Raw genomic sequence first — 15,477 nt, forward strand, 5'->3', positions numbered from 1 at the left:
TTTAAAGTAAAAATTATGTGCATAGTAATATATTATAAACAAGTCATCCAGAGGAAGGATGGTCCTGCAGTTAAGGCTTTGGACCTCCTTTTAAGAGACCTGGGTTCAGTTCCATGGTTTGCTATATACTTTCTGCCGGGCAAGTCGTCTTGGTGCCTTAGTTCTTTACCTGTAAAGTAGGGATCATTTTATCATAGAGGATAGCAACCCCTGCTTTACCTGCTTCCCATCCCTTAAAATAACCAGTTTGCAAGTGTCACCAATAAGAATTTTCAGATGGGTCCAGAAGCTCAACTCAGGACAGATTTTCAAAAGCACTCAGCACCTAGCAGTTCCCATTGTTCTCAATGGGTGCTACAGGGTGCTAAACTCTTACAAATATCTGACCCCAACTGTGGTTGCTGAAAACTTCTGACAGCCTAATTGAGCATTTTAGAAATTTTGATCCTAGGACACTGGCCAGGTTTAAGCTAAATACCAGTGAAGTACAAGCACATATTTCTTAGTAGTAGTTAATCAAATATATTTATCAACTTCTGAGTTTACTGCTCCTGCCTTAGGACCAACTGAGAGGTTGGGCTATAGAAACATGAAACTAAGTATTCCTTTTCTACCCTGGTATTGTACAGGGGTGAACTTTGTTGTACTTTATTATCCCATTCAATTGGGAGTGAACACTGTACCCAAGGTTGCCAAAAGTTTCAGTTATAACCTGGTGTTTTCACATATTCCCAACTTTCTGAAAAATTCACCTGCAAGTTTCCTGCATAGTCTCTGTGACCAATGCAGGAAATTGAGAAAAGTTTCTTCATCAGTGTTTGAGTTCTGCAAGGAAGGAAAAAAATATTCCCTACATTTTTCCCTTTCAGAAAGTTACTGCTACATTTTCCTCCTCGGTTATGTTAAAAACGCTTGAAATCTGACAATTGTCATAAAATGTTTGCCCCAGTGAAGTTAATGGCAAAACTGTCAGCAGGGTCAGGATTTCACCCTTAATGTGTTTAATGACCTCAGTTGAAAAACAGCGGTGCCAACTCTCACAGTGTTATTGTGAGTCTCACCAATATTTGACATTTTTCATAAAAGCTCCAGGATTCATGTGATTAGGTGAGAAACTCAGCTTTAATTTAAGAAAAAAGGTTCCAGCTCTCATAGTTGTAAAGAAAAGCTTTAAAAAATTGACCCAAGTGCACCCTAAGGCTCAGAAACAAGGTGGCAAAGAGAACGAGCCCACAAATTTATTATTTTTTATATATCTCATGATTTTTAAGCCAGTCTCATGATTTTGGAATGCTTGGGTTTGGCAACACTGCAGCCGGGCAGAAATTAATAAAGTTAAAAAAATATATAAAATTGGCTGCTATGTATGCACAATATAAACTTTCCAGTATAAGTTTGCACTTACAAAAAATGTGCTGTACATATGCAAATTCTTTCTTAAACACACTCTTATCAGTGTTGGTTATTAATGACTTATGTTCTTACACTACATCACCATCCTTACCCCGTCACAATGGAATGGTTTGTTAATAAGAACGCTACATGCTTATCTAGGGTCAGATTTTCAAAAGAACCCATTAACACTGGATGCCTCCATTTTAGGTTGCTCAGTGTGGGACCTCTGGATTCTGGTGTTTCAGAGGCTGAACAGACACAGCTCCTATTAACTTAACATGGAATTATGGTAGCTATTCACTACATGCAAGTGTACACATATAGGTGGACTTATGCCCACAAGGAGTCTCCCTAACTTTTATGAGATGCTGCAGGAGCATAAGAGTTTGCCCATGCATCTCTTTGAAGGAGTGGGGTCTTAGGTGCGCTATCCTTGTAGATTAGGAGTTAGATTTTCAATTACGTAGGTACTCATGTATTGATGTATGCATACCACACCTGATTCACACACATCCAGCCCCCATATGAACTTACAAACTGGGGTATGTATGGCTGCAGAGTCTACATGTGCCCAAGCTGGGCATAAGTCAAGTCCTCTTCTAAAGCTCCTCCTAAATCTATTGATATGTAGCAGGGGTAGCCAAACTTACTGGCCCTTCAAGCTGCATACAACAATCTTCAGAAATTTGAGAGCTGCAGAACACCTGCCGGGAGCCATAGCTTAGGGCTACAGCCTCACTCCTGCTGAAGCCCCAAAGACCTCCCTTCCCGCTGAACAGAAGCCCCTGTTCCACCACCTCACTGCAAGGCAGAAGAGGTCCTGAGTTCCACCGCCGCAAGTCTAGTAGGTGGAGAATGGGGCGGTGGGGCAGGGGGCTTGGGAACTGCACTTTCATGGTAGAAAAGCTGTATATGGCTTGCAACCCACAGTTTGGCAAAACCTGCTATACAGTACCCCTCATTCAAGAGTGGATTAAGGGAGTATCCTGGGATCCATGCTTGGTCTGAGGGAGTCAATAAGAAAAAGGGAGGCTATTGAAATGGAGGGGTCTTGGGAGAGAATTTATTATGTGGAAGGAACATCAAAGAGTCCTTGCAGAGGTTGTGAGGAGAGTCTCTGCTAGAGGGGATTTAACTAGACTCAAAATTCTTGGTGCATCCTATATCCAGTTAAGGCCTTGTTCCTCCACCCAAGGAACTGAAATCCCACTGACTTCAAGAGAAGCAGGACTGGGCCCTTCATTGTAAAAGGCAACTAGAAAAGAAAGCAAATAATGTGTTGCTTTTTTTCATTTCCTTATCATGTATGAAGAAAGATTGAAAGTTTATTGCTCTTCTTCCCTTTCTTTATGTTGCACTCAGAGAAATTTTGACCTTGTCCATTCTGGTTTTCCTTGAGGCATGGATAGATGTCTGCAGAACTGGCAGGTTCATGACATCACAGATTCAAAGGAAGAAAAGTCTGAAGGCTTATCTACACTTAAAATGCCACAGGGGCACAGCTGAGTTGCACCACTGCAATGCTTCAGCATAGACACTTCCTACACTGATGGGAGGGGTTTTTCTGTCAGCACAGGTAATCCAACTCTCTGGGAGACAGTCTACATCTGTTTACACAGGGACTTAGGTCATTTTAACAACATGGCTCGGAGTGTGGATTTTCCACACCCCAACTGACACAGTTAAACCAATTTTCTAGTGAAGAGCAGGCTTGAGTTACTGAGAGTGGAAGTGACTTATTTCAAACTGCTTGTCATTGTTAATGCCTATTGAACTCAACAGCTTAACATTTAGAAGAGAATGTGTTTTGTTTAATGCTTAACACACCCAACTACTTCAATTAAGGGCTGGATTTGAGACTTCTGATTTTTCTAAAGTAAAAATGCCTAGCAGGCAGGAAAACTGCCTTTTAAAAGTGAGAAACGCATCTTTCAGGCTTCAGCAATACCAAAATAAACTCATTTTTTAATTATTGTCCAGCTCACCTTTAACTCTATTCCCAGAAGCAAAACTTCTCCAGCCTGTCAGTGCATCACAGTTTGATATTACTATAATGCATGTGGGAATTGCATTTGATTTTTGAATATTGAGGTTTTACACCTGAGACTGTTTTTTTAATCTAAAACATGGTGTTCCACTTTTCAGACCCTCTTAAGAATGCCCATTAAATATTGCTCACTCCTGCCCATGGACTTGTTGATCAAAATGGCTGTGCTTGAATGTAGTTTATACATTTGTGGATAAACAAATCCTTGAAAGAAGAAATATAAAAGGCACCCTAAATAAAGGTAGAAAGAAAACAATTCTCTAACACGATATAATATAGGCAATGGTTTGCAGAACCCTTACCTTGTTGCTTCTTTTATTAACTTTGAAAAATCCCAGAAATCCCCTCTTTTCTTTTTCTGTTGAGTCGTTGTTTATTGAAGAATTTTGACTTGTTTCTGAAAAAATTATATTGGGTTATTTTTTATGCTCTCAAAAGCACAGTTACAAACCCAGAAGTTTTAAAAACAATGATTCCAAGTTAACCCTTTACTCCCTGAAATACAAGTTGTGTGTGCATAAGGGTGATCATGAGGTAAAATAATATAATTAAGTAACAGATTCTGGATCCTCACTTGGATCAGATCCTCTCTAATTTAGGGCCTGGTCCAATGCTCTGAAGCCAATGGGAGTCTTTCCACTGACTTCAACAGGTTTTGGATGAGATCCATTGTAATCCTGAGTCTCAGGATTACGCATTACACACAAGAGTAAGGAATTGTAAGATCAGTCCGGAAGTTGTCATTAAGACACTACAACAGTAATTTAGGGCTTGTGTCCTTCTAAAACACTACAGTGGCACAGATGTGCTATCACAGCTGCACCACTGTAGCACTTCAGTGTAGACACTACCTACCCTGACAAGAGGGGTTTTCCCATTGATTAGACAATCCACCTCCCTGAGAAGCAGTTGCTAGGTCAACAGAAGACTTAGTTCAGCTCAAAAAACACTGCTCAGAGGTGTGGATTTTTCACACCATGGACCAACTCAACCTAATATTCCTAGTGTAGAACAGGAATTAGTCTTTGAAAATGCTTTTAAAGTACATATTAGGAGTCAACCCTCCCTCCTCCCCCACTGCCAACAATGCTTTTTTAAAAAAACTGATTATAGATTTTTAACAACCCATGGGCATGCTTCAAACCCATCAGAAGCCAATGCAAAGACTCCCATTGACATTAGAGAGCTATGGATCAAGCCACGTAAAAGGAAAAGTAAACCTTCCTGTGGAAGCGGAAGCTCTTTAGAGACTGATCTTGCAACCTTTACTCATACTAGTAGTGCCATTTAATAACATCTTTCTTGGTATCTCTGTGGATGTTCTAGGGCAGTGTTTCCCAAACTTGGACGCTACTTGTGTAGGGAAAGCCCCTGGCAGGCAGGGCCAGTTTGTTTACCTGCCGCATCCACGGGTCCGGCCGATAGTGTCTCCCACTGGATGTGGTTCACTGCTCCAGGCCAATGGGAGCTGCTGGAAGGGGCGGCTAGTACGTCCCTTGGCCTGCGCCACTTCCAGCAGCTCCCATTGGCCTGGAACAGTGAACCACAGCCAATGGGAGCCGCGATCGGCTGGACCTGTGGACGCGGCAGGTAAACAAACCGGCCCAGCCTGCCAGGGGCTTTCCCTACACAAGCGGCGTCCCAAGTTTGGGAAACACTGTTTTCGGGGAAAGGTGATGTAGGTGTGGCCAAGGGGCCAAACGCAGCCCAGAGAGTCCATGTCTTCCAGACTGCCGTGTCTTAGATACAGAAATCAGCCTTGAGCTGACTAGGGGATTGCATATCCCAAAATTCACTGCTCTATACTCATCTGTTTCACTGGCAGCTGGTGGTATAATGAACAATATGATGCGACCCTGCATTACGTGCCAGCAGCCAACAGGAAAGGCCATTCTGCGCTCAAGAAGCTGAATTCAATACACCAGTTGAACAACTCTGAACACTCAGTTCTGATTAATGATAGTTCCCCACCCCTCAACCATTTGCTCTGCCACTTTAAAGGCCTGATCCAATGCTCATTGAAATCAATGCAGTTGTTCTCCCATTGACTTTAGTGGGCAATTGATCAGACCCTAAATGCACTCCTCTAGCTCCTGGCAAGTTGTAACAGTCTTGATGTCTGCAGAAGTTTCAACAAACTGAGAAAATTCACAAGTTAAAAATACTTGATTGTTTTGTAACATGAAAAATAAGCAAAATGACCTTAAATTATTTTTTAACCATAAAAAACTATCTCACAAAAGGAGACTTTTGTAAAACTTTTTGCATGTCATACAAAGCATCACATTTTCGTTAGAAGGTGTTAAGTGCATACAGCAGACCAAAACACAGTAAAAGAGTAAACATGATTAACAGATTAAAAACAGAACCAAGAAGAAAATGCCCCTCCAGCTCAACAAAAATACCAGCAATAAACTAACCAATATCTTCCTATATGGACTACTAAGCATTGCCTGCATTCATTGGTCTGAAATTGCTATCCCCGTGCCTAGTGCTAGACTGTGATTCATTGTGAATAAGGGCTTCACAAGCCACCCCTTAATATTAAAAGTAAAGACTGACGGCCAAGTGGAGTTAATGGGAGCTATATGCAAATGTATGGGAGCAATTGGTCCCAAAAGTTGAAAGGGAAATACATGTTTATTAAGGAACATCTGCACTAAACACACACTATGGCCCCAGTCCTGCAATTAGATGTGCACGGGCAGATCTCTGCATCCATGAGAAGTTCCCTTGACTTCAATGGAACTCCCGTGTGGGTGCACCCGGGTCGACCCACACGGATCAGCTTTCCAAAATATGTAATATCCATGGTGAATTTACAGACTGCCAACAGCTTTATTATAAATTCCTTAAAAATTTTACACAGAGATGGGATTTCAGAGATTGTATATATTATTTCACATCAACAAAGAATTCAGGGCAAAAATTTCTTCTTAAGTCCATATGGCAGATCATGATTGACACTACGCTCTCTGAATAGGAAGACAATGCAAGTAAGGACAGAGAATGCTGAAGTCAAGGGATGAAATCATGGCCCCATTGAAGTCAACACTTTTGCTACTATTTCAATGGGGCCAGGATTTCACACAAGGTTCTCTATGAATCAGAACACTGTGCTTATAATTTTTTTAATAAATTTGAAAATAACCCCCCACTTTTTGTTTCTGAATCACGTACAGTAAACACAAAAGAACACTGAGGACTGCTTTTCTAAAGTTGGACAATTTTCGATAGACTTGCAAAATGAGTTCCTGCACCTGTTGTGCCAATATTCACATTTGTGTAACTCAAACAGCCATATGCACATGTAACTGGGTAAATGTCCAAGTATGTACATGTTTGCACACATATTTTGCAGGCACAGTTTAGAAATCAATGGCTGAAAATGTTTTAGCTTCAAAACTTTTCCCCAGGTTGTTGTAAAAAAAAAAGTTGGCATTGGTTTCTAAAGCAAAAATGCGTAATGGAAAAGCTCACAATCACAATGATGTCTACAGGTATGTCTACACAAGCTATAATCATACCCAGTGATTGCAATATAGACATCTTGTGACACTGCACCCTTATTCTTCACAGTGATATTACGAGGGTATGATTATGACATAGTTATAATGTATTTTATGCAAGATAAGTCATGTGAAATGTCACTGAAAAGGTTATGATTTGCTGAATATGATTATCCTATTTGTATGCATGTATCATTTTTTTAATCTGAAGTTATGAATATTGACGATGTAGCTATATTCCAAATGTAGTTGCACCTGGCTAACACCCACTACACAAGATGCTTGTAGTCTAGATCGCTGTGTGAGGAAGGACCTATTCAAGACAATGGGCCATTAGGAAAAAACAACAGGCCTTAGGAGAAGCTTATCTCCCACCTGGTGAGCATTCCTGAGAACGCCATAGACAGCCTCTGAGTAACGGCTGCTATGACTCTACAAAGACGTGATGTGACCACGTCTCTAGACTCCATCTTGGGATATCAGTGTTTTTCCACAGACCAGTCTGGGAACAAAGCTTTGAAACAAAGGGTTCCCACCATAAGCAAAAGCTATATAAGGTGGGGAGCGACATCATCTGGTGTGCTTCACTCCTTACTCAAGGAGACTCCTGAAAACACCTGAGGAACAAAGATTGAACTGGGGAAAGTGCTAGACCCAGACTAAAGGGATGTTTAGCCTGTGAATGGTACACCTAGGGATTCCAACCTGTAAGCAAGTGCAGCTTGCTCCTTAAGAATCTGCAGCCTACTTGTATCATCTCTTAGGGTGAGAATCTGCTATTCATAACCAATCTAATTAGTATATTAATTTTAGTTCGTGTTTTTCGTTTATTTGCTAGGTAATCTGCTTTGATCTGCTTGCTATCCCTTATAATCACTTAAAATCTATCTTTTGTAGTTAATAAACTTGTTTTTGCTTTATCTAAACCAGGGTGTGAGAATCATAACTTGGGGCAAAAGGCTGTTGCCTATTCCTCTCCACATTAAGGGAAGGGGCAAATTTTATGAGCTTATGCTGTACAGTTCCCTATGCAAAGTAAAATGAAATGACTTTGGGTTTTTACTTCAGAGGGGGTACCTGCCTTAGTAGCTTTCCCATGTAGGGGCTGATCAGAGAGCCGGCTTCTAACCGCAGCTGGATGTGTCCCTGTATGTATGCTGGGGAAAGTGCAGGCTGGAAGAGTTTGTAGCTTGTCACAGCAGTATGGTGTGAGAGGGAGCCCACGCAGGACCCTTTGATGGGTCAGGGGCCTCAGTGGTACTCCAGTTCCAAGTGGCACCCTGGGGGGAACCCATCATACATCCCCTAATACAGTGGTCTCAATTAAAATGTCATTGTTTATCCACAATTACCACACACACAGGTATCTCAGTATGTTTTTTTCCAGTTCAAAAATAAAGTACAGGTAAACTCCAATTAGTTAAATACCTCCAGGGCAAACAAAACATTCTTATTTTGCTCGGAGACATATCAGAATTTAAGATAATCTGAATTCAGATATCACATTTTAGATTACAGGCATCTACCAGGATTCCATGAATCAGTATGTGATAAGGTTTTAAAATATTAACATTTTAATGGAAACCATTCTATGACGAATGTATTTTCCCTCCTCCCACATTGGCCAGAAATGCAGGCAAGTGAAGCAGTCCATCTGTACTGAAAACAATCAATGTCTATGATATAAAACAGATAATGCAAACAACTCTGTTCCCTGTACTATTTTATGCCATGACCTTGCAATTTTGTTATGCTACCAAAGCCATGCTAAAGACAACCTGAAGGGGAAACTGATTTCCCTCAAGCATTGTTGTACAGTACCTCTATAGCTTAGAGAAGGTTCAGACTGAGTTTTTGATGGAAGAACTGGAAAAGGCAGGCAATGAGAAGACAAAAGAAACCACATTAACTTTCTGACACGTCACCCGGTAAACCACAGATACTATCCCAGGGGTCGGCAGTCTTTTAGAAGTGGTGTGCCAAGTCTTCAATTATTCACTCTAATTTAAGATTTTGTGTGCCGGTAATACATTTTAATGTTTTTTAGAAGGTCTCTCTCTAAGTCTATATATTATATAAATAAACTAGTGTTGTATTGTAAAATAAACAAGGTTTTAAAAATGTTTAAGAAGCTTCATTTAAAATTAATTTAAAATGTTGATCTTACGCTGCCGGCCCGCTCAGCCCGCTGCTGGTCTGGGGTTCTGTTCACTTAAGCCAGCAGCAGGCTGAGCGAGGCCAGCAGCCGGAGACTCGAGACTGGCAGTGGGCTGAGCGGCTCAGCCCACTGCGGCTCAGGGTTCCATCCGCTGGCTCCTGCCACCCAGGATCCCGGCTGCCGGATCCGCTCAGCCCACTGCCAGTCTGGGGTCCTGGCCCTGCCCACATACAGTGGGTACCTACCTTCTCCCTGGTTCTGGCCCATTCTCTTCCTCTCTGCACTGAAGATGGGAGTGCACTGAGCACAGGGTTAGAGGTGAACGGTCTGGCCAGGAGCTAGAATGAGGGAGGGGGCTCAGAGTTGTGGCAGGAGGTTTGAGTGTGGGGCTCTTACCTGGGCAGCTCCTATTTGATGCGAGGGGTGCAGACGGGAATATGGGAGGGGGGTGCAGGAGCTCCCATTTGGCGCTCAGGGTGGGAATGTGGGGGGTGCATGGGGTGTGGGGGGGGGCTGGGGATGCAAGAGTCAGGGCAGAGGGCTGGGGGCATGTGAGGGGGTGCAGGTGTCAGGGCGGGGGGTGGGGGCTGGGTATGTGTGGGGATGCCAGAGTCAGGGCTGGGGTCATGGGCAGCGAGGGTGGGTGAAGGAGTCAAGCAGAGGGCTGGATATGTATGTATGAGGGAGGTACAGGGCTCAAGGCAGAGGGGTGTGTGTGTGTGTGGGGGGGGGGGTCAGGGCAGAGGGCTGGGTGACTGACACCCTTAGAACTCCCAACCCCCTGGCTCCTTGTCCCCTGACTACCTCCTCCTGGGACCCCTGCCCCAACTGACCCCCAGGACCCCACCGCTTACCTGTCCCCTGACTGCCCCGACCCTTATCCACACCCCCACCCCCAGACAGACCTCCGGGACTCTCATGCCTATCCAACCGCTGCCCGCCCCCTGACAGGACCCTCAGAACTCCTGACCCATCCAACCCTCCCCCCGCTCCCTGACTGCCCCAACCCCTTTCCACAACCCTGCCTCCTGACATGATCCCCAGAACTCCTGACTCATCCAACCCCCCTAGCTACTTGTCCCCTGACCATCCCCTCCAGAGACCCCCACCTTGACTGTCCCCCCAGGACCCTCCTTGCTCCCTGTCCCCTGAATTCCCTGGACCCCTATCCATCCCCCCGACAGACCCCGGGACTCCCATGCCCTATCCAACCCCCCTCCCCCCGCTCCCTGACTGCCTCCTCCAGAGACCCCCTCAACCACCCCCATCCAACCCACTCTTCTCCCTGTCCCCTGACTGCTCCCACCCCTTATCCAACCCCCCCAGTCCCGGACCCCTTACCATGAGGCTCCAAGCAGAGCCAGATATGCTGCCCCATGGGAGTGCTCAGCCCCACCCCTTAGAGCGCTGCGTGCACAGCGGCAGGGCTACAGTTGAGCGGGGAGCGTGTTTGCGTCCCCGCGGAGCTAAACACTGGCCTGTGGGAGTGCGCAGCCCCGACCCCCAGAGCGCTGCACGCACGGCGGCAGGGCTCCAGGGGAGGGGTGAAGGCGGGGATGGGACAGCATGCCTATGTTTCTGCTCCCTGCCCCCACAGGCAGAGTGGAGGGAAGAGGAGAGCAGGCCGGGCTGGCAGGGCCGGCTCCAGGGGTCTTGTCGCCCCAAGCAGCCAAACAAAAAAAACAAGCCGCGATCGCGATCTGCAGCAATTCAGCGGGAGGTCCTTCGCTCCGAGTGGGAGTGAGAGACCCTCCGCTGAATTGCAGCCGAATACCTAAAAGTGACGCCCTGCTCCGGAGTGGCCGCCCCAAGCACCTGCTTGATAAGCTGGTGCCTGGAGCCGGCCCTGCGGGTTGGACAGCATTTTTAATGGCATGCTGAAGTCTTAGCAGGCAGCAGCGTATCATTAAAAATCAGCTTGTGTGCCATTTTTGGCACGTGTGCCATAGGTTGCCGACCCCTGTACTATCCATTACCCTTAATATTTGGTCTTCAGAAACACTATAAAGAAAGGTGCTTTTTCCCCCCTGAAACTGGACATGCAAGGCTGCTGTTAGAAGCAACAGTGCACTTATCTAAGTAGAGAGGTTTGTTGTTCTAATTCTTAATCAGGGGTAGGCAACCTATGACACGCATGCCGAAGGCGGCATGCAAGCTGATTTTCAGTGGCACTCACACTGCCAGATCCTGGCAACCAGTCCGAGAGGCTCTGCATTTTAATGTAATTTTAAATGAAGCTTCTTAAACATTTTAAAAACCTTATTTACTTTACATACAACAATAGTTTAGTTATATGTTATAGACTTATAGAAAGAGACCGTCTAAAATGTTTAAATGTATTACCGGCACGCGAAACCTTAAATTGGAGTGAATAAATGAAGACTCGGCACAGCACTTCTGAAAGGTTGCCGATCCCTGTTTTCAATCTTTATTGAAACTGCTTCAACTTCTAAGACAAACAACATAAGCAGGTGGAAGCAGAGTTTCTCTTTTAACAAAAGACTTAATAGAACTTTAGAAGTGGAGTCACTCAACTAGAATTTTCTCTTACACACAGTCTGTGTTTTAAGCACATCCAGTACCATATTTAGGGTTACAGGTGGCTCCTGATAATGAGATAAGATGCTGGAACAATCCATTTTGTCGACTTGATAATTGAGATGGGGCCCTACTCTGCAGCCCAAATGAATGGGTTACTGCCACTGGGCAGGGGAAATGATACCAGCAAAACCTTGGAAGAAATATTGTGTTTGCAGGATCACCCTGGGGAAACTCCACTAAAATTATTTCTTTTTTATTACTCAGGACTGACACCCAGACAGGTAGATATGAAAAAACAACAGAAAAGAATGAATCCTGAAGAAATACAATTGGGCTCAGATGTAATATCATTCTAATGTAATGGTTAATTGAGAAACAAAATTTAATTTCTCACATCAATCACCTACGCAGTGGGTAACATTTATATTATTACAGTCTGCTCCTATAGTTCAAATCCTGCAATTGGATCTAGCACGGGCTTCAGTAGGGCTCTTCACGGATACAAAAACGTGACCCTGATTAGGGCCAATATTGTACACAATGCACTTTGCCACTTTTCTGGTCCAAACATTAAATTAAAAGAAAAATGTTTTAAGAAGGCCCAGACTCATTATTCTAGCGAGAGGTCTCTGAAATATGCCATGTTATAAGGATGAACACTCTGTATGCTTAACATGCTGCTCCAAAGTGGTTCACTGTAAATACGTCTAAATAGAAGAGAAGTAGCACTTGAGTTGTGGCACTTTAATTTGTGGGTGTCGTTTTTGAGCCTCTCGTCATTTCAAAGGTAAGGAGATACTTAGTTTACTTAAAAGCCTAAACTCATTGAAATGTAGATCATTTCAGGGTAAAACTGCTATTTAACGGATGGATTTGAAAGAAGAGACCAAACACCAATGTATAAATAAAAAATAAGACTGCCTAGCATCATATGCGGTGGCAACATTATCTAAACAATAAACAATGGCATCAACTCTGTTAGAAGAGCTACTCAGTGAGAGAAAAATGAAAGAAACAATTTTTAATGAAGATCACTTTTGCTGGTTAAAAAAATAGCACTTGGCAGTGTCAGCCGAAGAGGTTTAAAGCATATTTAATACCTATACTTTCTGATCAAAGTGCTGTCTGAACAAACTGAAGTCCAGGTAGGTGGCATTAGAATATTGTTTAGAGGAGGAGAGAAAATGCAAGAGAACATTATTTTAAATAAAAATACCTCATTGGTTCCTCTTCATTAACAGTAAATAGCTTTGCTCATAGGAGGAACTGCTTTGGAATGTAACAGCAATTATTTCTCATAAGCCCTGGTCTATTTCTGTTCCTCTCATTTCTATCAGCTGCCATGATGATGGCATGTTAGCTCTCCCTCGTTCTCTGTGTCACAGCACAGATGGATGAGCAGCTCTGTCTGGATACAGCACCAGTGCCCTGTGTGCCCCTGTTGACAGCAGCCCTCAGGGGCAACGAGGCTCCTCCTTTTGTGTTTAGACTGAGCCAATCATCTCTTTCACAGCTGTTAGCCTCTGCTGGCATGATGCCTGGGAACAAGTCACGCTATTTACATTCTGGGGACTCCTGGATGGCAGCTGAATGCACTGTTAGCCTTGCTGCTGCTACTGGCCTTGATTATAAAACACGAGTAGCTCTGTAAAACTGACATGAATGTCATCCTTCTATTTAAGTCTGATTTTAAAGCAACAAAGATGTAAATACTGATCATGTGGCATGTGTAACCGCTGGTATATCACTAAAGCCATAGCAGATGTGGTTCATCTAGACTCACCTCTTTTCCTGTCCCAGGCATACAGTTCCTTTATCCCTAACTCGTCCAAGGACTTTGTAAGTTCCAGCTCTTCCCCAGTGACATTGTCCCTCAGGAGGATGACATGCTCTGGACTGACCTCGCACTTTTCACAAATGGCTGGGATTATGCTATGCAGAGGCACCTCAGGACTAACTCGAACCACAGCCTTGTGTGTCTTCAGGTAATTCACTACCAACCTCATGGATTTCTGAGAAAGCAAAGGAAACAGACAGACACCTTCAGGCTTTATGTGGGTATCCCCACACCGACCTCTCCGTGCTTTACAATGACACAGAGCAGGTACTGAACACTTTTGTTTTGCCTTCATCCTTCTGGTGCAAACTTCGTGACTCAAATAGGGAAACTTGCTATTGGACAAGATCTTAAAAAATCTCCAAGCAGTGATTCACAAGGACAGTTTAATAAGAGAAAACTCAGAGGCAATCATGCATTAGGAATCCTACTGTAAATAAGCACCACTATATTTGAATGACATTCAAAGCACAGACAGTAAATACCTGGTGGAAGAGTGAAAAGTAAAGTTAATCAAATGGGAGGGGGAAAAAAATCTGTTCCAAAACCAGATACTGGCCAATCAAGCTTTTAATTCAAGGAGCAGAGGGGGAAGAAATTTTGGTCCATATTCTGGGTCACACGAAGGCCCCTTTGCACTGATACACCTGCTTAAAGGGGTCAGAAATCCAAGAGATCTTGCCAAGTAAGGATTCTCGGGGGGAGAACAGCAGCTCTTACACCATGCCCCTGCTCACAGTGCCTATACAGGATACATGGCCAGGGCAAAAGAGCTGTGGCCAGAGCGCTGCTTATTTAAAACAATATCATTTTTCAGTGTGCATAAGTAACTCCCTCAGTGATATTTTAATGTGATCAGATGCATTGATTCCCATTAATGTTTATATTTCAGAGAAGCAATAAGTCTTTGGAAGACAGTTAGCTTCATATCTCTCCCAGATGGTGAAACTTTCCATTTGGTTTAAGGTTTATTGTCTCCCCCCGCCCTTTAGTTTAAGGTTTGTCGTCTTCTGATAAAGAACTTTTACTTATACAATATACTGTATGTGCAAAGTCATTACATAAAGGAAACGGGTAAAACATCTTAAAATTCACTTTATGGATTATTTTCAGTTTAAAAAAACTTTATTTCATAAATGTCCTTTCAGATTCTGAGTCATAATGATTTAACCTTATTACTACAACAGAACACTAGAATCCAGAGTCAGTATTAGTAACTTTACCAGTTTAACAGATGACTGCATAAGTCAGTACACAAGCCTCTCCTATCCTGATTTAAAGATAAAAAACAAAAGCGGGTGGAATAGGGAGAATCAGCATCACTGCTTGAAGTCATACTAGTATAATGATGGTCCCATAGCATTGTTCTAGCAGCGGGCAGTACTGACCTCAGGGATCCTAGGTGGAGGTCGTTTTGTCTTCCCTTCAGGAACTTTCTCCTTCAGAAGTACTGTCTGTACATCCAGCGCCCCAACCAAAGTATTAGGCTTATAACTCAAAGTTTCCATCCCACAAGCCTTCAACTCAAGAGTATGGTGAGCTGGATTCAAGTGGTACCGGCTGCACAAATCCACCAACAGATCCATCACGGCTTTACTGCAAAGAAAAAAGACTCTGTAATCACAGTTGCAGGCATTTTACTGCAGGGTGATAGGGCCTGAAGAACTACAGCACATTCCCACATACACACATGTGCAGCAGTGAACATCCATAGTTATGATTGAGGTTGTATATCTGTCCATTGTAATATAGATATCAGTTTGCCTCTTTGTGTATAGACAGTGGTAAGTAGCTCTCTTTTCAAATAGAATTTGCATATGATGTTTTCTCTGCCTTATTGCTGCTGTTTCAGAGAACAGAACAATCTGGAAGAACTTAAATTCATAACACCACATAAGTTCTATACGCTACTAGACATTTTCATTTAAATAAGATTATGTGTTTCTGCAACACGTAGCATAGCAGTAATTCACACAAGTTTGGCTAACAA

General features: G+C 43.4%; 1 protein-coding gene across 4 annotated transcripts in view; it reads right to left on the bottom strand.

The window, feature by feature from the left end:
• Positions 1-15,477, bottom strand: part of COBL (cordon-bleu WH2 repeat protein) — a 241,224-nt gene that overhangs the window by 143,698 nt on the left and 82,049 nt on the right. For 3 of the 4 annotated variants that reach the window (XM_050937664.1, XM_050937665.1, XM_050937666.1), the window contains exons 4-6: positions 14,876-15,083; positions 13,434-13,662; positions 3,745-3,839 (exon numbers count right to left, since the gene is read on the bottom strand). In XM_050937664.1, coding sequence (XP_050793621.1) covers positions 3,745-3,839; positions 13,434-13,662; positions 14,876-15,083 — 532 coding nt within the window. Of the gene's footprint in view, positions 1-3,744; positions 3,840-8,772; positions 8,818-13,433; positions 13,663-14,875; positions 15,084-15,477 lie in introns of all 4 variants that reach the window. The other variant, XM_050937663.1, reaches the window with a different exon arrangement.

The sequence above is a fragment of the Gopherus flavomarginatus genome, chromosome 2 (genome assembly GCF_025201925.1).
Source record: "Gopherus flavomarginatus isolate rGopFla2 chromosome 2, rGopFla2.mat.asm, whole genome shotgun sequence".
Lineage (NCBI taxonomy): Eukaryota > Metazoa > Chordata > Testudines > Testudinidae > Gopherus > Gopherus flavomarginatus.